This window comes from Sceloporus undulatus, chromosome 2 (assembly GCF_019175285.1).
Source record: "Sceloporus undulatus isolate JIND9_A2432 ecotype Alabama chromosome 2, SceUnd_v1.1, whole genome shotgun sequence".
Classification (NCBI taxonomy): Eukaryota; Metazoa; Chordata; class Lepidosauria; order Squamata; family Phrynosomatidae; genus Sceloporus; species Sceloporus undulatus.
In genome coordinates this window covers 202232522-202256966 of record NC_056523.1, presented here as the reverse complement: position 1 = coordinate 202256966, position 24445 = coordinate 202232522, and the positions used below count along the sequence as shown (strand labels likewise).

General features: G+C 37.8%; 1 protein-coding gene across 6 annotated transcripts; it reads left to right on the top strand.

Moving 5' to 3' along the window:
• The first annotated feature begins 1588 nt into the window (after positions 1-1588).
• On the top strand, positions 1589-21617 carry C9orf72 (C9orf72-SMCR8 complex subunit). Of its 6 annotated transcripts, none has more exons than XM_042454282.1 (12): positions 1589-1702; positions 4165-4273; positions 4937-5410; positions 8493-8552; positions 9315-9410; positions 10602-10666; positions 11572-11644; positions 13560-13676; positions 15528-15763; positions 17427-17484; positions 18623-18732; positions 18831-21617. In XM_042454282.1, the coding sequence occupies exons 3-12, from the start codon at positions 4967-4969 to the stop codon at positions 19015-19017; spliced, it is 1446 nt and encodes a 481-aa protein (XP_042310216.1). In that variant the 5' UTR covers positions 1589-1702; positions 4165-4273; positions 4937-4966; the 3' UTR covers positions 19018-21617. The 6 variants fall into 6 exon arrangements, with proteins under 6 accessions (XP_042310216.1, XP_042310220.1, XP_042310215.1 ...); XM_042454286.1 differs by having other exon boundaries at positions 4165-4277; XM_042454281.1 differs by lacking the exon at positions 1589-1702 and adding an exon at positions 1709-1849.
• Positions 21618-24445: the final 2828 nt, after the last annotated feature.

Below are 24445 nucleotides of genomic sequence, written 5' to 3'. Positions count from 1 at the left end.
GGAGGAAACACATGATCTAGAACCATTTCAGTTTCATATCAGGCTAGGCATAGAATCAGGGAAGCATAGAATCAAAGAGTTGAAAGAGACCGCAAGGAAGGGCCATCTGGTCCAACCCCATTCTGCCATGCAGGAACTCTCAGCCACTCACTCACAAACCACAAGGTTGAGAGTTCAATCCCAGCCAGGGTCTCAGGGTTGACTCAGGCTTGTAATCTTCTGATGTTACTAAAATGAGTACCCAGATTGTTGGGGGCAATTAGCTTACAGTTGTAAACCGCTTAGAGACTGCTTAGGCGGCATGAAGCGGTATATAAATGAAGCTGCTATTGCTATGTGCAACCTGGGCTTATCCCATGGCTTTTCAAACACAGGATTTTCAAGAACAGGGAACACAGTAAGATTTGCCATTGATGGGTTAAATGTGTGTATTATTTTATTTGGAGTGTTGTGTGTGTGTGTGTATTGTTTTAATTTAGTGGGCAAAACAGACCACCCCATTAATTAATTAATGCTATGGAATCCTGGGAATTGTAGTTTCTCTGGCAGAGAAGGCTCAATGTCTCACAAAGCTACACTTCCCACAATCCCCTAGTATGTATTGATACAGGGCAGTTAAAGTGGTCTCAAACTGGATTGCTTCTTATTTCTGCAATGTGCTTTTGGTCCAAAGTGGACTCAGCTTGGATGGTTGTGCCTAAAGGTCATTTTCAGCCCTCCTCCCGTAAACCCTGGAAAAGAGGCGCCTCTGTGTTTCCTTTGCAGCATTGTCTGCTATCCAAACAACCAAGGGGGCGGGGCCTCAGCTTCAGGCCCAAGGGGAAGGGGCTGGGTTGTTTGCACCAAGACTTCAGGGTCCCCAATCGCACCCCCTATTTGGAATTGTGGGATTTGTAGTTCTGTGAGAGGTCTAGCCCTACTCTGGTACCACACAGGAAACTACAATGCCCAGGCTTCCCTAGCACTGAGCCTTGGCAGTTAAAAGTGGTGTCTGCAGCCAAAGTCACACTCTCTCAGCCTCAGGGGCAGGGCAATGGCAAGCCCCCTCTGAGCAAACCTTGCCATGGAAAACCCCATGATAAGGTCGCCTTAAGGAAAGGACACAATATATATATATATATACACACACACACACACACACACTAAACATATACACAGTGGTGTGTGTCTGTGAAATAAATATATAATAATATATTTATATTTGAAGGGGGGTGTTTGTAAAGTACATATGTAAATACACACACACACACACATATATATATTTGAAGGAGTGTATATACATAATTATATATATATATATATATAAATATATATTTGAAGGTGTGTGTACATATTTTATATATGTATTATTTAAATATACAGTACATATATATATATATATTACACATATAAAATGTGTATTTTACGAACACACACACCTTCAAATACATACATATATGTATGTATGTGCGTATATATATATATATATATAATTAAGTATATTTAAATAATACATATTGTACATATGTATATTGTATCTATGTTATTGTATAGGAAGGCATTATGTGTCTGTTTACACTCCCCCCCACCATCGCACTTTAACCCGAAGTGAGCGGCGGCGGCGGCGGCAAAACTGCTTTTCCTCTTTGGCCAAGTGCGTGACATCATCAGTCGCCTGCTCCTTTCCTGGAGAAGGACGCCTCCGCGCCGGAGCCAATCTCGGGTGAGGCGTAGAACGTCGGGCGAGACGCGCAGGCGCAGTGCGGGGTTACCTGTGGGTTTATGTAAATGAGCTCATGGAGCAGCCTTAGAGGAAGGGGCGGGGCTTCACCTGTGTCCTTTGGAGGGCGAGGAAGGGAGAGTGCCTCAGGTGAGCAGGGAAGGAAGGAAGGCTGGTGGGCAGCCAGGGAGAGGAGGCTAGCATGACTCCCAGTCCAGGGAGGGTCCTTTGGCTCCCCTTCCCAGGCACTGCCCTTGACAGGAGCTGAGACAGAGAAACATGTATGTATAGTACACACATGCCTATATATGTAGGTGTGTGTGTTTGTAAAATACATTTATATATTTGTATGTTTGTGTATATATATAATTGTATACTGTATATGTAATATATTTATATATGAAGGCATGTGTTTATGTTTGTAAAATACATACATACATATATATGTATGCATGTATTTGTAAAATACATGTATTATATATGTATTAAATATACATAACTATATATATGTAATAATATAGTTATAGGGAAGGTGTATGCATTTGTAAAATACATTTATATATTTGTTTGTTTGTGTAATATATATATATATATATAATCGTGTATATGCAATATATATATATGAAGGCATGTGTGTATGTTTGTAAAATACGTACATATATATATATATGCACATGTGTTTGTAAAATACATGTATTTATATATGTATTAAGTATACATTATATATATATATATATATATATTTGAAAGCTGCAATTATTGTATTATACTACGCATATTATATTCATAATTGGCTTGTGAATTGATTATACAGTTCACGATAATAATAACAGCAATAATAATAATTTATTACCTGTTTCTCTAATGGATTGAAGGACAGAACAACAACAATTAACAGACAAACAACATCGGTTAAAGCACATACTGATTTAAAAGGACAAATGAGAGGTATACCTATTAAAACGATCCACATTTAAAATACGCAATGTAAAAAGCATCTCGACTTGTGAAATGATCATTTAGGAGGGAGATCCCCATTATATTGTACATAATATATACACAGTTGGCTTGTGAATTGATCACAATTCACAGTGGACACAGGTACCTACTCCATACTCATGATAAGTATGAATGTATTAAAGTAAATCAGTTACAGCAGCCACTCCAACACTACTAAGCAGTGAACAATCTTTTGAATTGCCCAGCCTGGAGGAGGATGGAAAAGTGTAGCAGGACTGCAGGGGGACTCTATGGAACTAAGGTCAAATACACACTGCAGAAATAATCCAGTTTGAGACCGCATTAACTGCCCTGGCTCAATGCTAGGGAATCCTGGGAACTGTAGTTTATTGTGGCACCAGATCTCTCTGACAGAGAAGGATAAATGTCTCACAAAACTACAGTTTCCAGAATTCCCTAGCATTGAGCCAGAGCAGTTAAAAGAGTCTCAAACTGGATTATTTCTGCAGTGTGTTTTGAACCTAACATCGTGGGACTCTACGGGGGCCGTTGGAATGGCCAAACCCTCCTCCTCCAAGGCAGGAAGAAACAAAAAGAAAGGCAAAGGAGATTGAAAAAGACATTTCAGGGCAAAATGGAAGAGCAGTGAAGTCTGGGGTTTGCAGCAGTATTAAGAGGAAATGCAGGAGGTGTTTGGCAGGCTTAATTAGGTTAAACTAAGCCAAGTGCAAAATAGATCTCAAAAGGCACCTGAGGTTACTAGGTCAGAGAAGACGTTTTCCTTTAGAAGATGTCAATGCTAACAATAATTTGGATCCTTGTATGTTTCTATTAGGAATGTATGGACTAATTGGAAAGCAAAGAACTAATACTGTATTGCCTTTTTAAAACTAAACCTTTCTGTTTAAAAGGCCTTGTCTCCTACCCATTTCAGGAGTGGGATTGGAGAGTTCAAATGCAGACCTTAATCCTAACTATGCGCAGCACTCATAATTCTGAGGTTCATTTTTGACTATGAATTTGTCTATGCTGCCTGGAAATGCGGGACTAAAATAAATAATAGGGAATTGCAACCTCCCAAGCAGGATTGGAACGATGTCTTAAATGGTTTTTTTAAATACTGCCTCTGTAGCTTTCTATATGTCATAATTCTGAGTTTGTGTAATTTAATACCCTGTGTCATTTTTATTTATATCCCAGTTCATCTAATTTTCATATTCTCCTGCCTATTCAGACAAATGAGGTTATAACTTATGTACTAGAGGGAGGCTTATTTTTCAGTATGTTTTTATATTTATGGCTGCTCTCTTACTTTGGGAAGTAAATTCAAATGGTATTAGAAGTTTCTTTGGCCACATAAAGACTGAGATTCTAGCCTTGTGTCCAAACACATGACTGGTTATTGCGTAGGTGAAAATCAGTGTTTAAGCTGCAAAATGTGTTGAATATCTGGAACTTCCATTTTATTATGAAACTTCCTCATAATTGCATCTCTTCCTCCTCAGCTTGCAACACCGAAGGCCAAATGGGGATGCTTTGCTTTATGTAGTGTAAAAACAGAACTGGGTGAAGATGACTTTAAATGTATTGATGGGGAAATGAAAAGTTAAGCTGGTCGGTGAGCTTTTTCACTTCCTGGTTTCTTAATGTAGACATGAGTTTAAATTAGGGTTTTTTTTGTAATTTTGATTTTGATGCTTTCTATCTAATGGATTATGTTGCGAGTACAAGTTATATTTTTACAAAAGTTCAATCTATGGTTCTCAGGAAGTATTGCATAATTTGCGTTGTCAGCAGTATAACAGAAACAATCAATCAGCTGCATGTTTACCTAGTATTAAGTCTGTTTGTTCAGCCTGGCTTACTATAGAAGGTTGGTTTAAGATTATGCCCTGAGATGCATTCTGTGTCCTTCTAAAAATGTTTGCTGAAAGGTTATTTACACTATTCAGGAAGCCAAAATGGAGAGTAACTCTTTAGTTGGATTACTATACCCAGCAGCATGTGTATAGTTACACTGCCCAGTGCTCAGTATGTTCTATTTCCTTCTGTTTCCAAAGTCCCTTAATTATACCAACCTTGAAGTAAAATTGCAACCTTATTTAATTTTCCTACTCTTCACTTTCGTATATAATGATGTGTTGGGCCATTGGAAGCTTCGCATTAGTTTCACTTGTGCTAAAAATTGCACCTCAGAGTTTATAGTACTGTACTGAGATGTTCTATTTCAATATTGTTCCCTCTACTCACTCTTCACTCTTCAATTTCCTTTCTTAGGTTTTCAGTGATGTGACAGCTGAGGCCACCATGTCTGCTTTATGTCCTCCTCCTTCTCCTGCCGTTGCCAAGACAGAAATTGCACTGAGTGGAGAATCACCACTACTGGCTGCTACTTTTGCATACTGGGATAATATTCTTGGCCCCAGGGTTAGACATATCTGGGCCCCAAAAACAGAACAGCAGCTTCTCAGTGATGGAGAAATAATATTTCTTGCAAACCATACTCTGAACGGAGAAATACTTCGTAATGCAGAGAGCGGTGCCATCGATGTAAAGTTTTTTGTTTTGGCTGAGAAAGGAGTCATTATTGTCTCCTTAATTTTTGATGGGAATTGGAATGGGGACAGAAGTACGTACGGACTTTCAATAATACTTCCCCAAAGTGAGCTTAGTTTCTACCTTCCCCTTCACAGAGTGTGTGTTGACAGGCTTACACACATTATAAGAAAAGGAAGAATATGGATGCATAAGGTAGGCAGCTGCTTCATGGTTACCGCTTTTAAATCTCTTAAAGCAGTTGGGTCACAATGTGTCTTTTGTCAGCGCCTATAAAATATTACACTTGCCTACTGATGTCATACCAAAAAAAGCAGTCTCAAAATAGTCCCTTATCTTATCCTTGGATCCTTGGCATCCTGACTATTTCATTCTTGCTGAGATCAAACTCAGTAGTTTAAAATTATTGAATTATTTAAGTAATATTCCTAGATTTTTTAAGATTATTGTCATTGTACAGGATGCCATCATGCATATGTGTTTGAACATAAGGCCAACTGTGTTTACAAGAAGTACGCCAATGGAACAGCAGTGTTTAAGATTAAATGGCAAATGGATGTTCTTTATATGCTTTGTATTTTTGACTTGTCAAAGATTTTTTATAAAAACTTGTTCCCCTTTATTTTCTGCAAAATAGCCATGACAAGAGATTAGGCCTGAATCCTGTTGTTTTGTTGACTATAGTAGATCCGTTAAATCCATTGGATTAATCTACATGTTGACTCACGGGCCAAAAATGGATTCAGTAGGTCTATTCTAGTTGATCTTAAGCAATAGAATTTTGATCTGAATGTTTTAAATTCTTAATCTGTAAAGACTTTTAAAATTAACAGTAAATTGAAACAGAACAGTTTATCCCAAATTACAAATCTTCATGTATCCTAAGTGCTCCCAAACTACTGTGTTGTTACTTTGAAAAACTGTATTTACATAGATGGCATTACACATATGTGTTTTAATGGATACATACTTAATACATCATATTTTTTTCTTCTCTTGCCCAGAAAAACATAAGCTCTCATAACAAATAGTCAAAATTGTTTCACCATCTGTGCCTGAAGAGTACAATGGTTACATCCTTTATGGTGTGTGAACCAGTTTTTAAAAACTATTCCAGTTATTTTGTACTGGTTTCACCAGTTACCTTTTGGTCTCTTAAAGGGCTAAAAAGGGGAGGGGGTAATATCAAAGCAGAAAAACTTTTCACCCATTACATCCAGGATCATTATGAAACCATCTTCTGTATTCTAAGCACTGAGTTTTAAATTCTTCCTTGTGTAGTGATGGCCAGTCTTCTTAGTAAGTGGAAAAGAGTGACATTTTGTTCCAGTTTACGGTAATATTTGCAGAATCTGTCTCTAACCTCATGTAATTTTATCTAAATCCCTTTGAGTTGTGGAATAGGCAGCACTGTGGTGCATGAGAACTGTATAAAAGACAGGCTCGGTTCTGTCATAACCATTTCCCAGGATAGAGTTGGAAACCTCTGGCCTTCCAAATGTAGGATGTCAATCCAGTGTAGCAAGGGAGTTGTAATTTGGCACCGTCTGGAGGCCCACACATTTCTCATCTCTGCCTCAGCATTTCCAAGTCCTGACTAGGATACTACAGAATCCTATTCCCTATGTAACTTGTCTCATCCAGTCTCAAGAACTGACCATCCATGCCAACTAAGAATTTAATTGGTTTGTCCTGCCACAGACAGATGTGGATGTCCAGAGGTTGTTAGATTTTGCTTCTCATAATTTCTTACCATTGACTAGGTCTGATGGGAGACCTAGTCCATTAGTTATGGTCCAATAATACTTGGAGGGAAAAGGTTACAGCTCTCCTGATCTGTGCTGAAACTGAAAAGAAAAGCATGCAAAGTTCATACATTGCTCTAGTTGCTAAAATTACTGATGTCTTTGAGCTGCAGTTCCTGCCATTGGCAATACTTCCTGGAGATGCAATGTGGCAACATTTGGAGGGGTGCATGATTCCCACTGATGCTGTAAGATTTCAGTAGTGCTTCATAGAAATTTCTACAGTCTCTTAAGCCTTCTACTTTGGTCCTTGCTGTTCTGATACAGAGCTTGTGTATATTGCTTAGCTAGGAAAACAAAAAATTGAGATTGCCTTGTTTAGGTGTAGTCATTTGAGGCCCTAGTGTTGTTTAGAAAAGATCTAGACAAACAGAGGCCTAGGGGTTTAAATTGATATGTGGATTTATTACATGAATAGAAGCTTGGCCTCTAGATAACTTCTTGCAAGCAGAGTGCAGCTTGTGGTTTTCTGAAGTGTACCATTCCATTTATATGCTTGATCCTAAGCCTCTGTTTCGTGATACAGCCTGCCTTAAGATAAGAGCATTCATTGTCTAGGAAAAATCCTCAAAGGACTTGTCTGTATTAATTCATCTTGCCTGTTTCAGTTACATTGAGGAAATCATGTATATATTCTTTTATGAAACTAAAATCTCTTACATGTGTGACAGCTGTTGAACTCTACTCTTTGGCTTAAAACAGCATCAGTGGCTGCATTCACACTGCAGAAATAATCCAGTTGGACACCACTTTAACTGCCATAGCTCAGTGCTGTGGAATTCTGGGATTTACAGTTTTGAGAGATACTTAGCAGTCTCTGTCAGAGAGCTCTGATGCCATAACAAACTACACGTCCCAGAATTCCACAGAATTGAGCCAGGGCAGTCAAAGTGATGTGAAACTGAATTATTTCTACAATGTGAATGCTGCCAAATCTCTTTAGTCCTGGGACATACTTATTGCTGCTGCTGAGGAAGTGGTTTGCCTTTCTTTTATCTGTCTCCCCTCCCTCAAGTTGCCCTAGTCTCAGGCTCTGTTGTTTCTTACTGTATTTGCCCCATTTCTATTCTATTCCTTATTCGGGGCACAAATCCTACACTCCTGCACAGTTTCATAGTGCAGTCTATAATAAATGACTACTGTACGTTTGTTATGATCTTTACATCTGAAATAGCTGATGTTCTTACTAAATTTATATCAGGATGTCCCCATTTCCTATCTTGAACAGTCCTAATAGTTCCTAGGATAATTTGCTTGTTCTTCAAAGCAAATGCGTGCAATGGATGGATGCAAGTTCTTTAAGTCAGCACTCCTTCCTTTGTTATAGTTACATCTCATTTTTCTATAGTCAGAGTTGAATTATTGTAATTTAATTGGCCTGTAGATCTGATGTCTCATTATAAACTGACTGGTGTGGGGGTGTGCGTGTGGAAGCGCAAAAAAAAACACCCTGAAATTGATTTCTTCCTTAGGAGCGGCAAGAACTTTTCCAGAAGGCTGCCATGGAAGGTACAGAGAGAATGGAGGATCAGGTAAGAATTATGCACATAACAAAACACCAAGTACAAATTGAGTACTTTTTGATTTGATTGGGAAGCCAAAGAATAAACTTTATGCTATCCAGTTGAATCACAAGTCATATGTAAAGATGGTACTGCAACTCCTTCTGGGTATTCTTGAAGCTTTGTGTAAGCAAACATTTTACATGAAGATGTGATAGAAACTAAGTAAAGTGAAAGCATGTCTCTCCCCAAATGCACATTTCGTAGTAAAGAAGAAAGCTCCATAGTATGTTGTCATTGTACAGAAACCATTCAGATGAATTAAGTGTGTTTTTAACAGAGGTAAGTTTCCTGAGATGGTCTATACTACCATCAAAATGGAAGGTTTTACTGTGTCATGTATCTGTCAGGTGAAAGAATTATCATTCTTACCCTGGAGCTGTATCTGGGTTAGAGAGAATTTGTGACACCTAACTCTAGGAAACAGTAATTAATAAAGTAATTAGACCGCAGTTCCTTCATTTTTGGTAGTCTCTGAAGGTAGCAATGAATCCATTTACTAATTGCATGGTCTGGTATGATAGAAAAATGTAAACATATCCAAATTGTATTCTTAGTTAACTTGCTCACTTTTTCTGGTTTATGCTTTGGAAAAAATCTGGAAAAGACATCTAGGTTGTGTTGTGCTTTTTGTTCTGCTTTGTTTTCTTCCAAAAATGTCCAGTCTTCCCATATCCTGCTTTAAAGTGCATTCTGTGCTTTATATTTCATCAAATACTATTTATTACACAGGGCCAAAGCATCATTCCAATGCTGACGGGGGAAGTTATTCCAGTAATGGAACTCCTTTCATCTATGAAATCACACAGTGTTCCAGAAGAAATAGATGTAAGTTCTTATGCTAGCTGCATCATGAAAGGAAGCATCTCTCCTATTCTGTTCTTTTGTGGGCTATATTTGCTAAAAGAAATTGTAGCTCATAAATCAATATACTGCTAGCGTTTTGGTACTGTATAGTGAACACAAACTTGTATCTTGCAAACATATATCTTAATTTTTAAACTATACTTGACTAAATTGCTTGTTAAATGTTCTATCAAACCTGGTACAAAAGTGGATACAATTCTAAATATAGGGAAAGTTCAAAGGTAAGATCTGAAGGATGTTGGGCTACCTTCCCTTGGGTTACCAAGATAGGAGCAAAACAAATGCAGGGATATAGATGTGGAGATTTCAAGGATATACAGATTTAGATTAAATGACATAAAGTTTTGTTCTCTGCTCTTGTTCTTGCTTGAGTTCATGCCAGCTTTGGTAGACTAATGCTCTTTCCTCATCTTCTCTTATAATTCATCCATCTGATTTGTTAATCCATTCTACTCATTAATTCATTCTACTTGCCTTCAGAGTTAAGATTTATAGATAGAATGCACTCTTGTACTTCTGCAGAACCCCACTATTGCTGCTTGAATCAGTGTTTCCCCCATTCCCAGCCTATTGTGCAGCCAAAAAAACTGTTCCAAAGGAAAGACTGACATTATGGAGAGCAAAGAGCAGAAGCAGAAATAAGTCTGAATTTTGTTTGCGTTGGATAGTAAAATACACTGTTAAATCTTTGCTATTCCTATCAGCTCTGTCATTAATGTTGATTAATAAAAAACAGGATGTTCTAACAGGTTGTGGTGTGAAACCTTGCTTAAAGGACTAGATTGATAGGCAACTAACACATGTAACTATGAAATAACCCAAGATGTGAATTTGAATAACAACTAGCCCTGATTAGAAATAGTCATTGTTAAATGAGGTAGAGAGATCAAGAAATAAAACACTTAGTCCTATGAAATTTGAACCATGGTTTGTAATGTCTTCATATGGTCCTTGTAGAAAAGAGTTCAAAGGAAGTCTGATGATGATGATGATGATGATGATGATGATCTTTCCTTTTTTGTTTGAATCACATCTGTTTTTGCATTAAAATATCCTTTGGGTTCACTGAAGAGTTACAATGTATTATATGTCTCTATATGGCATTATCCTTCATAAATTAATCCTTCTTTCCTTACTTTCCTAACATTCCAGATTCGTGATACAGTGCTAAGTGATGATGACATTGGAGATAGCTGTCATGAAGGTTTCCTCCTTAAGTAAGAACAGTTTGTATTATGCTTTTATAAAAGCCTTTTTAAAGCAAAGGTTTGGAAATGTACTGGAGGTAGATTACTTACTGGCAAAAACATAAAAGGTTTCTGTGATTTATATGCAAGATACATTTCAAATGACTTTTAAAAATCAAAATTAGTTGTGAAAACTAGTGTGGTCTTCAGTGTACTTGTTTCCAATTACTTTAATGACATACATACTGTATTCAGTATAACAACCTATAAATGAGGAAGCTTGGAAATAGTTACGTTCTTAAGGCAACAGCTAATGACTGGATTACATCACTAAATTGAAAACTGTTGGGATCCTACTAACTGTAACTGAGTAGATGCTCTCCCTATCAAAAGAACAAGAACAATACTTGAACAATTTTGTTGTCATCCAGTTTATGTCCAGTGAAGTTTATGATGCAGAATCTACTAAAAGATCTTGTGTTGGCTTTAACTCAGTTTATCACCAAGAACGAGAGAGGCCATTCTGTTAACACTTTCTCCCAGTACTGTACCTTGCAAACATGAGGAACTTTTCTACTCATCTTCAGAAGCTGAAAATTCAATGAACAGATGTCCAAAATTTTATAAATTCATGTACATATGCAAGGGAAAAAAGCAGTTATGATTTTACGCAAGCTTGCAACTTACATCTTTAATTTTAATGCTCTGTTTATGATTTTTTTTTTCATTTGTTTGCTTGAAGACACAGACCAGTCATGCAGGTCGGACTGCTGGCATTTGGTTTTAGAACAGAACACCTATCAAATTGGAAAATGTTAATATTAATATGCTGTCTTAGAAATCTATATTATATGTGTTAGAAATCTTAGTTGCAGCATGTTAAACAGTTGTGAAATATCTCACATTGTTTTGTTTATCTCTTGTTTAATTTTTAGAGCTATCAGTTCACACCTCCAGACATGTGGTTGCTCAGTTGTTGTAGGAAGCAGTGCAGAAAAAGTTAATAAGGTGAGTGCTTTTCTCACAGATTATGAAAATAACCACTTAACAGAGTGGCTAATGTGTTAGCTTAAATCATAGTAGTGACTATTAGTCATTTGATTTTGAGTGTGTGTGTGTAGCTTGTATCAAATGCTGCTGTCAAGAAGGTCAGACTTGCTGGTTCATTTGCTTTCTTTTGGTGACTGTAAACGTCACTAATGTGATATTGGAGGCAAGCTCATAATTTTTTAAAAATTAGCCAACTATCAACCCTACCCCCTTCATTTAAATACAATTAATATGGTTAAATTAGCTGTACTGTTTGATGTTCAGGTGTAAAGAGAAAGTCTGGTTGTGGCCTATAAATGGAAGCTTTATTTTCTTCTCGCTTTGTGGATAATGAAGAGGGAAGATGAATGAACCCAAGGCCCACTTTAGTTTGTTTTTACATTTTGAAATGTGTGCTGTATGTTTACTTCTGTTTTAGTGTTACAAAAGAGTATATTTGATCTCTAAATGAACTGTAAATTTTTAAAGTTAGTGTACTGGAATGTTGCTGTTCACTAGATGATAACAACAGCAGTGCCCTTATCTGTATATATGGCAGGCCAACAGCAGCAAAAGCAGTGGTTGTGTGTGAAGGGAGGAGTATTCTAGTAACAAATGTACAGTCTCCGTATACGTGGGACTGGCACCCACAGAATCGGTTATCTGTCTCTGCAAAAATATGTTCTCTGTAGGCATTTTCTAGGTTCTCCAGCATGATTCTATGGTATACTTTCACTGGAAGGTAACCATAGAGTCCTGCTGGTAGACCAAGAAAGGTGCTCTCTCTAAGCATGTCTAGGTCCTCCAGTGTGATTCTGTGGTGGTGGTGCTGGTGGTATTATTATTATTATTATTATTATTATTATTTGCCTCTCCCCATGGATTGAGGTGGGGAACAGCAAATAAGCAATGTACAACATAAATTAGAATCATAGAATTATAGAGTTGGAAGAGACCACAAGGGCCACCCAGTCCAACCTCATTCTTTCATCCAGGAAATCTCAATCAAAGCATCCCCGACAGATGGCCATCCAGCCTCTGCTTGAAGACCTCTAAGGAAGGAGACTCCACTACACTCCGAGGGAGTTTGTTCCACTGTCGAACAGCCCTTAATGTCAGGGAGTTCTTCCGAATGTTGAGGTGGAATCTCTTTTCCTGGAGCTTGTATCCATTGCTCCAAGTCCTAGTCTCTGGAGCAGCAGAAAAAAAGCTTGCTACCTCCTCAATATGACATCCCTTCAAATATTTAAACAGGGCTATCATATCACCTCTTAACCTTCTCTTCTCCATGCTAAACATCCCCAGCTCCCTAAGTCATTCCTCATAGGGCATGGTTTCCAGATAATTGAAACACATTAATTAAATGTGAAGTGGAAGGCTTTCATGGCCAGCATCCATAGTTTTTTGTGTTTTTTGGGGGGGCTATGTGACCATGTTCTAAGAGAGTTTCTTCCTGAAGTTTCGCCAGCATCTGTGGCTGGCTGGATGCCAGCCACAGATGCTGGTGAAACGTCAAGAAGAAACTCTCCTAGAACATGGCCACATAGCCCCTCAAAACCACAAAAAAATTAATTAAACATGCAGCAATTTAAAAGGAGATACACACACACACACACACACACACACACACTAAAACAATTCATGTTTAAAATGCATCGTTTAATTTATGCTTCCGCCAGAAGCCGTTCATTTCAGTAGGGTTCACTATTATTCACAGTTGCACATTTGTGTGTGGTAACTCTGGAAATGCATCCTTTGTAGATATGGGGGGTCATGCTGTATACAGTTAGTAAACTGGAAAGATGAACTAACTGAAAAAGAAGTTTGGATCTCTAAAACAGACAATAAACATCTAGCCAATTAACTATTCACACATGGTTTTCTTATGTTACAGATAGTTCGGACACTGTGCCTCTTTCTCACTTCCGCAGAGCGGAAGTGTTCTAGACTCTGCCGAAATGAAACCTCCTTCAAGTACGAGTCAGGTCTTTTTGTGCAAGGATTGCTCAAGGTAAAATCTTTGATTCCCTGAACTAAATGCTTTCAGAACCCAGCAACCTGTTTTTTTACAAAGCAATGTTTTAACAAATTTGTTTTTGCTAGCCCCACTGTGTCTATTCCTCTGTATATGACTAGATAGCACACCTATAGGTATAAGATATCCTGTATGCTTTCTCCAGTTGCCCTTTTGCTTTGAAATGCTTGTTTCAGTAATTTGACAGGTGGACTAGTTTGAAGACTTTTTCTCAGAGTGTGGAAGTAACAAAACATTTATCTAGCATGAAAAATGCTAGTATGGTTTATCTAGTGTAGTCTTGACTGGTAATCAGAATTAACAGTTCCACAGTGTGTGAAACCTTGTGTCACTATTTACTTGGGACAATGCACTTTCCTGTTTGTTCCCTTGTTTTGGGGATTAAGGATAAATTGGCACCTTTCCTTTGCTTTTCTCTTCATTAAAACAGCCCCTTAATTAGAATGTATTCTGAAAGACTTTTCCAAGGCAAAGAATGGTCTGACCTCACACAGTTCAAATTCAACATGTGATTTTTAGAAGCAGTTATTGTGAAATAATTTCAGAGCAGAGGGAAGCATACAGATAATGAAGTGAACAGAACTACAAACAACAGTTTTTCTCCCATCCCTTGACAGATGTTTGAAGAGCCGATTGTGGCTTTGTCACAAGGGAAGTCTATAATGTTTGTGGCTGAACAGCTGATCGCTCAAGTCTATTTGCTAAGCACTCTTTAGGGCTGGTTAATTTGGGAACTGAAAGAAACGTGACCCTCCCTTTCTGGAACTGCATCTGCAATGCAGAGATAATCCAATTTGACACCACTTCAACTGCCATGGCTAAATTCTATGGAATCCTGGGATTTGTAGTTTGTTATGGTACCAGAGCTCTGATAGACAAGGCTGAATACCTCATCAAACTAGAAATTCCAGGATTCTGTAGCATTGAGCAATGGCTGTAAAGTGGTGTCAAACTGTATTATTTCTACAGTGTGGATGCAGCCTATAGTTTGGGAGCCATAAATTGGGATTAAAATCCCAATCATAAATGTATTTATCCTCAAATAAGTTTCAATGATTTCAATAGACCTTCTCTGTTTTTTATAATGGCACTTTCAGTCATGGTTACATTGTTTTTATCAACACCTTAAAACATGGATAGGCAACTGTGGTCCTCCAATTATTGTAGGAGTTCAGTTCTCATAAGCATTAGTCAACATAGTTAGTAGTGAAGGATTACAGAAGTGGCAGTCCATGTTGTGGATGTGGATGGACACAGCTGTCCTCTGGTGTAATGTGGGGTAGCCTACCTCAGTGTTTTGTCATCTAAATTTTCAACACTACAATTCCAGTCAGCCCTAGCCAAGGTGACCAGTAGTCAGGACAAGGCTGCACTGGGGTCACTTATTGATAACAATGGGAGCAAATACAGAGAGAGAGAGAAACTTGAAAATAGGAAAGCACTACTAGTCCATCTTTTCTAGTTTTAACAGTGCAGTCGCACTGCTTTTAATTAAGTTAACCTCAACATCAGTCTGTGTGGATCAAGCCTAAACCTATGCAATATCAATCATATCTAAATCAGGCAAGTGGAATTTGTTTCTTAGTATATGTATGTGTAGGATTGCACAATAAAATCTTGAATGCATTCCATATAGAACACAAAACTTGGTATGATAGCATTCCTCTTTCTTCTTGAAGTAGATTTATTTGCATATTTCTTGAATATTATGAGTGCTATTCTAAACAAATTACTCAAATTATTGTCTGATGGTGGCCCATTCTTAATTCCTGTGCCTTAAAGAAAATAATAAAAAGAAATAAAAACTAATTGTTTTCACTGTTACAGGATGTTACTGGAAGCTTTGTGTTGCCTTTCCGTCAAGTAATGTATGCTCCATATCCTACCACACACATAGATGTAGATGTCAACACGGTAAAACAGATGCCTCCTTGCCACGAACATATCTATAATCAGCGGCGGTACATGAGATCTGAGCTTACAGCATTTTGGAGAGCCACTTCAGATGAAGACATAGCTCAGGATACCATTATTCATACAGATGAAAGCTTCACTCCTGACTTGTATGTATACATGTAGGAATAGCCATATAACATCCATAGAGCCAAAGCTTCTCTAGTAAACACACCAATCTTTCTAACTTACCAATTATACTTTTATGTTAGTACCCCTTTTGATTTGAATGAAGTATCTATATAGCACCAGGTTTATTTGCCAATCTGTTTTCCTTTTCACTGATGTTTGCCAATTTACAAAGTGCTGATTAAAGAATATTGAAAATCAGTGCCCATTTATCTGTTTCATATGTGCAACATTAGATTGCTTCCTCCCCCCCCCCTTTCCTTTTTTAGACTATTTGGATGGATATTCTGTTGTTTTCCCCAAGGAACTATTGAGCAAATTAGTACTTACCGTATATACTCAACTATAAGTCAACCTCATGTATATGCCGAGGGCAGGTTTGGGGGCTAAAATTATGGATTTTAATATGACCTCTAGGGTAGAACTTAGGGGCCTATAACAAAGGATCCAAAGGATGAAGCAAAGGAAAGCAATACCAAAGAACGTTCAAAATCCCAGCAGGCATAATTGTTTGTGATCATCCTGAAGAATGAAATAGATGGGGGGAGGGTTTAAGTTCCCCAGGACAGACCAAGTTCTTGTATTTCGCCACTCAGAGAAGGGGATGGTTCTGTACAGTCCTTACATACATATATACTTACACTCATGTACTTATATAGATTGACCCATGAATAAGTTAAACCCAGATTTTGGGTCAATTTATTTACTAAAATTTCTAGACTTATACATGAGTATATACAGTTCCCTATAAGCAATTGGATGCTTTCACAGTTACTGGAAGAAAGGGGTGATAAACCTGAGACTTACACAGTGACTCCTGTTAGCCCTAGCCATCATGGTTACCAGTGAGGGATTATGGGATATATCATCCAGCAACACCTGGAAGGCCACATGCTCCTTACCCCTGCTACAGAGAATCTGATTTCTCCCCTCTTTCTATTTTTCTGAGTTTTAACTTGCATGGTTAACCTTTAGTGGACCTGAATACTTTTAGATTATTTCCCCATAAGACAGTAGCAAATGAGATTTCTGATATAAGTCTTAATTAACTGCAGGTTTATATGCACATGTACACATCAGCTGTTGAATATGAAGTCCTTTGATTTCAGCTGAGCATATAAACTGAGAGGAAATTTGAAAGATCCCTTGACAACTAATCAAAATTTCATTGGCATGGTTCTATCAATGATCTGAAAAAAAGTCAGAAATTAGAGTTACGATCCTGTAGATTGGCAATTTGCAATACAAAATGAAACATTCTTTCAAGCTACAGTGATGAAATTACACTCAGATTTTGGGAAGTGGGTGGGGCCAAGAACTTTTCGGCATCCCCTTTTATATGAACCTTTGGGGAATGATGGCCACTAGTGCTGGCTGCTTTTCAATACCAAAGCTTGACTCTTAACGCAAGCTTTTGGAACCCATTGACCATAGCTTGATTCTACTGGGTTATAGATTTCTGTTATTTTATTATGTTAATTCATTTTTTATTGCATTAAATTGTTTTAAAATTAATGTTGTTTTATTGCCTGTGCCCTGCACTGAAATCTCTTGATGTAGGGTAGGATAAATTGTCATCATGTGCCACTTTCTGTTGTTCATAAAATCAGCATATTATGTTTCTTCTTTTTGTATTTTTTACAGGAATGTTTTCCAAGATGTCCTCCATCAAGACACTCTAGTAAAAGCCTTTCTGGATCAGGTAACTATTGTTCATTCAGATAAGGAGCTGTACAAACAGCCCGTTCAGGGGTGGCTCTGTACCACCCCTGGAAGCGCTGGGTTGGGGATGTGGCAGCCGCATGCCATGCCCCCAACCCGATGCAAATAGAAGCTGAAAAACGCACATCGTATTTGTGACCTAGAAGGGACACCATCAGAGCAGCAGCATGGCCTTATGACACCCCTCATGCACAGTGCCGTTTGGACACTGAGCACGATGGACATGAACGGACACGTGCCAAGATGGCGCCTGGGCAGCAGACTAGGGTTTCTGAGCGTGTAAACGCTCAGCCTTTATCTATCCTTAGTCTGCGTATAGGCCGGCATAAAGTGCCGGTCTGTATTGGCCCTAAGTTAAATATAATAATCAATATTTAGCCTTTAAAAAGCTCAAGTAGGCCTTTTCTATAGTATTTAAAAGAAGTATGATTATAGAAAGGCACAGTAATGCTAGTGACAATAAAGAAGCATTGGCTGTTCTCCCTATTTTCAGCATCCCAAAGTTAAGTGGTGGTGTACTTTGTGCTAAGAGAGTAAGGCTAAATCATGTAGGAATAAAAGATCTACCCCTCTCAATTGGCAAATTGAGAGGGGTAGAAGTCAACAAGCCACTGACTTTGGTGGCCCTTCTGGAGTTAATTAAGGCTGAAACCCAAATCTTTTATATATAATATAATAATACGTGTGTATGTTTTTCATATTCATGCATCTCTGTAAAAGGCAGTTCCCAAGACTGTCACACTCAGGATGTTGATGAGGTGTAAACTAGGCATCTTTTCTCATCTGACTCACAGTTATAAGTTTGCTTGTATCTGTGATGTACAATGCACCTGTGGGCTTCACTCCACATCCTGTTATACTGGGTAATTTTGTCAGTGCATATATAAAGGAAATTTCTGCAGTGATCCTTGAAGGCAAATGCAGGTACTTGGACAATTCTGAACATTGAGATTCATTTTTTTTTACTTGATTTTATTGTCTTTGATATCTTGTTACCCGCCTCGATCCAATACAGGGAGAGGCGGGATATAAATAAATATTATTATTATTAATATTATTTTTATTACATGAAGATTTTTATTTATTCATTCATTTATTTTGGATGGTGGTTTTAATAGGTCTTTCATCTGAAACCTGGATTGTCTTTGAGGAGTGTGTTCCTTGCACAATTCCTTTTAGTCCTTCATAGAAAAGCCTTAACTCTCATCAAATACATAGAAGATGATACGTGAGTATAAAGCCAAAGGGTACAATGGGTTAAGTCTCAACACAGTATCAGATAAAATTGCGCTCCTTAATCACGTCTTTTCCCTCAAACTTCCACAGGCAAAAAGGTAAAAAGCCTTTCAAATCTCTTCGTAGTTTGAAGATAGACCTGGACTTAACAGCAGAGGGCGATCTTAACATAATAATGGCTTTAGCCGAGAAGATCAAGCCTGGTTTACATTCATTTCTCTTTGGACGGCCTTTCTACACCAGTGTGCAGGAACATGATGTCCTGATGGCATTTTAAAGATGTTTTTGATGTGGGTTTCTGGAGCTCTACAGTACTTTTCAAAGATATCTCTAAAGGGAATGTGGTGTTTACTTGGAAAGTATGTGCAACTAACTGAATGTGAAGTTACACTACAGCCTGTGGAAAAAGGGATAGGATGGTTTTTGGAGTTGAGTCAAATCACATCAACATGGGCATGCATCAGAGGTTCCTTTTTGTATATAGAGAAGAGTAAATATTATTGTGGCTGGTTGAAGTGCTTACTCTACAAGACGTTTAAACCCTCAAAGCAAAGAGAACAGTACTTAATGGTTGTTCAGAGTAACACTGGATTTCTCACTTTTTCTTCCTGTGTGTGGTACAGAGCAAATTAATACACTTGTCCCTTTCATATCTAAGGGCTGTTGACTGAAAAACATGCTGAAGAGAGTGTCTTCTGGTGTGTTTATTAGCATGAACAGTGTCATGTATCTCTTTTTATGCATGTATCCCTGAAAAGCAATTGGAAACCTGGTGACATCTCATCATTTAAAGAGAAAGGAAACGGAATCCTTCAGAACACTGTTTTTAGAGTCTGCTATCATTTTTCATGTTTCTTTGTGCCCAGGTGCCAAGCAGTGCTACTTGGACGATTATGTATGTTGCACTGGCTAATAACTAGATAAGATAAATAAGATTATTGGTAGGGTTTTTTTTGTTGTTGTTTTTTCGGGCTATCTGGCCATGTTCTAGAACAAAAAAACATTGTTGCAAATCTTTATACCATAGGAAAGCTAGGGTTTATAGTGAACGTATAGCAGTGGCCAAACTTTCTCTGATGAGCTGCTGTATAAAGCCAAATACTCCTAGACCTCACGTACTTTGTGGCAAGGGTTGACTATAGCCAAATGTGGCAGGTAACACAGTTTGAAGGAAGGATAAGAATGCTGCTTTGACACATTAGTCTCCAACACCAGCATGTTTGCTTCTTACCTACCCTTTTATCTGTACGGAAAACATAAGAATATGTATAATTTACCCATTTTCCAATGCCTTGGATATTGTTTAACATGGAATATTTTTATTGGTTACAGTGTCCAGATTTCACAAATTTAAAATGCAAACATATGCCTTTCTACTGCATGCCATGCTGCAGTTGATGTTTTAGTACATACTGCTGTTGATTTATTTATTTGTTTAATTTTTGGTGTTTGTGTTTTTGCCAAATGCAATTATGTTTCTTTAAGTGCAATATTTTTTTATTCCTCTGTGATTGGAGAGATGCTCTGTTAAAATGACATCTCTAAACATGTTGGGTGAAAGTTTTTGTTAAACCTATTCCTGAGCGTTCTCTAACATGAAATCTTATGTTCTTGGAAATATGTTCCCTGTTGTGATCTAGTGGCTATGACTCACAATGGCTCTAATAAGCACATGTGAGTTCTGGGGAAGGTTTTTCCCTTTTTAACCATTGCATCTTGGCAATTGGTGAGTGCCAAACTTTCCCGGTTAGTAAAATGAGCAAGGCAGTCTTTTCTCTTGTGGACTCAAAGTCGCACAGATCTCTTCATTATGGCCTATGTTAATTTATTAAGATGTATTGTGTCAAAATACTAAATGTTATTGCAGAGGAGGGAAACTCACAAATCAGATTTTTAGAACTATTGAAAAAGAATAAGCAATGGGACAAATAAGCCAAGAAAGAAAGAAAAACTCCCTACCCTTTAATTTGGTGGGGAGTAGTGCCCGGGGCAAGAAGGAAATAATTTGGGATTAAAATTGCTTCCCAGAGTTAACAGGGTAAGTATATATCTTGTGGTCTAATGTACTGCAAGAGATAAGTCACAAAAAACTCTGCCTTTGAAATTCATTGGCCTGTGTAGCCTTTCACATTTATATTGCAGGGCGTTCAGTACAGGGAACTGATATTTTTGTAGGTTACTGAAGTCATACATACTGCAATACAAAGCGTAAGATAATTACATGCTTATCTGCAATTCTGTTGCATGATTTGATTATCTTTGGTGTTAGTTTAATGGCAGCTTACATAACTGTACACCTATTGTTGTAATTGTAACATAGCTAAAAGTACTGCCCTTTCTTTGTTTACACTTTGAGTTATACACTAAAGTTGGATTTTTTTCCTTGTGTTTGGAGTGGGGTTTGAAAGAGAAATAGTATTTGATCTCTGTATTCTGGGTCCCTGAATGTTTCATATTTTCTAGTCTTTTAATGGCAAGGTGCTTGAAAAGTGAGTGGGAGAATTATTTATAATACAATCTAGTAATAAGACAAATGCTTTTTATTTGCCGTTGTCTTGAAATTGCCCAATAGGAGGTCAAGAGTTTTTCTCTATGTTTAATTTACTTTTTAAAGTGGTTTACATAGCCTTAGCTTCTTAAGAGTAAATAAGATGTTGCCACACAGAGACCACATTATTGAATCACATGCCTAATTATAGGTTGTTAAATTTTGATAAATACCACTGGCATTACTAAACTGAAAGCACTGTTGTTTGAAACACATTGTAATGTTGGCTTTTCCCACTATGGAATTACTCAAAAAGTGAAAACTTGTTCCAAGTATTAATGCACTTTTGCCATGTATACAGGGAATAATAAAAGATTAATACCTCTGTATTGTGTGTAGCATATCTTCTTGCTTAGGGTAAAATTAAACTATTGAACACAGCATCATAAAGAAATCAGTTTTTCATTTACCATAAGCTCTTAGTTGTAGAGCTTGTATGCAGCACCAATATATTTTCCCCACTGATTGTATCAGTGTTACAAATTGCTAAGCTAGTCTTTTCCCTACCTTGGTCATTCTTTTTTCATCACATCAATGTAGCTTGCTGTCTTCAGGCTTCAAATTAATTCATCTTCTGACTTGAAGACTGGCATATTGCTTCAAGTGGCTAGTGCTTGTGCTTCTCTTGTATTGTTTTGTGCCTTCAAGTCGTTTCCAACTTAGGGTGATGCTAAGGTGAACCTATCACAGGGTTTTCTGGGGCTGAGAGTGACTCAACCCAAGTGAGTGTCCAGGACCAAGCAGATAATTGAACCTTGATTTCCAGAGTCTTACTTCAGTGCTCAAACCACTACACCACACTAGCTCCCACTCTTACATTAACCATCTGCAATATTGCTGTGACAAGAGAAGGCTTTCCATCTGGCAAAGGTCATAATTTTTTTATCCCTACCTAATAAAGGGTAGTGTGACCCCAAAAGTGGGGCAGAGTACATTCTGAGAATTGGAAATGCATAAATAAAAGATGTTTGAGCTCTTATTCTGTATTTATTTTTTGTGGGTTGTGGGGGAGCGGGAGCTTCCATTATTCATACCTTTAGCCAAAAATAAACTGTCAGAAGCATATCCTGGTGTCTTAATGAGGGCATGTTTCTTCCACTCCCTTCATTTTTACTGTTAACCACAAGGGTTAATCATATTCAAACATGTATACTAATCATAAAACAGCAAATAAAAATAGAATAATATCAAAGTTATAGTAATAGCATAAGACCCTGCTTTCCTATGAAGTTGCAAATACATCACACAGCTATTCGGGAAAGGGTTCTGCATTTTTACTCTCCCCCAGCTTCACTTCCAATAGTTGTAAACTGCTTAGACACTGCTTAGGTGGTATGAAGCAGTATATAAATGAAGCTTGTTTGTTTGGGTCACCTAGCTGAGGGGGCTCTCCGGATGCCACCTGATCTTGGAAAGTAAGCAGGGTCAACCCTGATCAGTACTTGAATGGAAGACCACCAATGAATACCAGGAGCTATATTTCAAATGAAGGAACTGGCATGAATATTGCTTGCCTAAGAAAACACCTATGAGGAGCAGCTTAGAAGGCAGGTATGGTTAACTTTGAGAACAGAAGGTTAAGGGGTGACATGATAGCCATGTTCAAATGTTTTAACGGATGTCATATTGACTATAAGAAAAAAGATTCCACCTAAACATCCTAGCAGTAAAAAATGTTTGATAAGGCAATATGCTGCTTTGGAATGTGACGGAGTCTCTCTTGGAGGTTTTAAAATAGAGGCTCCTTTGGAGGTTTTAAAATTGATCCTCTGTATCAGGAGAAAGATGGGTTTTTTTAGGCAAGCAATACTCATGCCAGTTCCTTCCTCTGAAATATAGCACCTGGTATTCATTAATGGTCTTCCATTCAAATACTGATCAGGGTTGACCCTGCTTACTTTCCAAGATCAGGTGGGATCTGGTACCTTTAGGGTATTTAGACCCCGCCATGCCATACTATTTTTTAAAATGCTCCACTAGTTTTCAGGCCTCATAACCTCCTAGTCCCACACCTACGGTGTCTTTGGAAATTTTGCAGCTTTTTAGCCTGGGGAAATGTGGATCATGCATGCTGTTTTCATGCCAATATACGCATACAAAACACAAGGTGAGGGAAGGAAGAACTCCCATCAGTTTATATGTCTTAAACTCCCACGTGAATTGCTGCACCTATCCATCTGAAACTTTACAAGATTGTTATTTAAGGCATATTGTTGTATGGAAGTGCTTACATACTCTCATACTATCTGAAGTGGATGTTCTTACTTGCCTGCTGATTACCTAGTTAGTCCAAAGTCAAAGGCGAATTGTCATGCTGATTCAGATGATCTTCAGGAACATACATCTTGAAGTAAAACTGAAAATACATTCAGAACCAGTAGCAAAAAAAAAAAAAAAACCAGATTGTTGGGGGCAAATTAGCTTACAGTTGTAAACCGTTTAGACACTGCTTAGGCAGTATGAAGTGGTATATAAATGAAGCTTGTTTGTTTGTTTGTTTGTTTGTTTGCTTTACGCATACATAAAGAAAATTTCCAGCCAGCATTCTTGGCATTGTGCATGGGATTTTCAGCAGAAGTAAAGCATTTATGTGGATACAGAGAAAGCAGAGAGAGAGTTTGATTCAGTCTTTGTCATTCTTAACATGTTGCATGTGTGATGTGGTGTGCAGTTTCCCCTTGCACGGTTTTGTCCAGAGGCTGTTTTACAAACACATTGCATTTGTGTATATTTAATGGGATAAAATATTTTTAAAGTTGTCACGTAGTGGATTAGAATGTTGAATAAGAACTTGGGTTCAGGTTGCTAATGAATCATAATACTTATTGGATAACTGCCAGTGATGTATTCAATTTTTTTTACTCCAAGTCTCAAGCCAAGTGTCAAGTCCTTGCAAGATACTTTAAAGTCAAGTCTCAAGTCTGAAAGCTGACCGTATATACTCCTCCATAAGTCTAAACATTTATGTCCAAAAATTGACCCCAAAATCCCAGGGTGACTTATTTATGGGCCAGTATGGTAATATGATAGCAGCTCTTTCTTTTTCTCTTGCACCAAGCAGGAGTCTTGAGTGATTAATTGCTTTTAAACAGAGACCCTTTCCCACCTGCACTGGTCACCACTATCTGGGTGAAGGCTGAAACCAAAGTTGAAACAA

What these genes read in the sequence shown, in the direction of transcription:
- C9orf72 (XM_042454282.1), top strand. Translation starts at nt 4,967, where the DNA reads ATGTCTGCTTTATGTCCTCCTCCTTCTCCTGCCGTTGCCAAGACAGAA. An exon ending in GAAGAATATGGATGCATAAG is followed by an intron (nt 5,411 to 8,492) that starts GTAGGCAGCTGC and finishes TTTCTTCCTTAG; the next exon opens with GAGCGGCAAGAACTTTTCCA. An exon ending in GTGTTCCAGAAGAAATAGAT is followed by an intron (nt 9,411 to 10,601) that starts GTAAGTTCTTAT and finishes CTAACATTCCAG; the next exon opens with ATTCGTGATACAGTGCTAAG.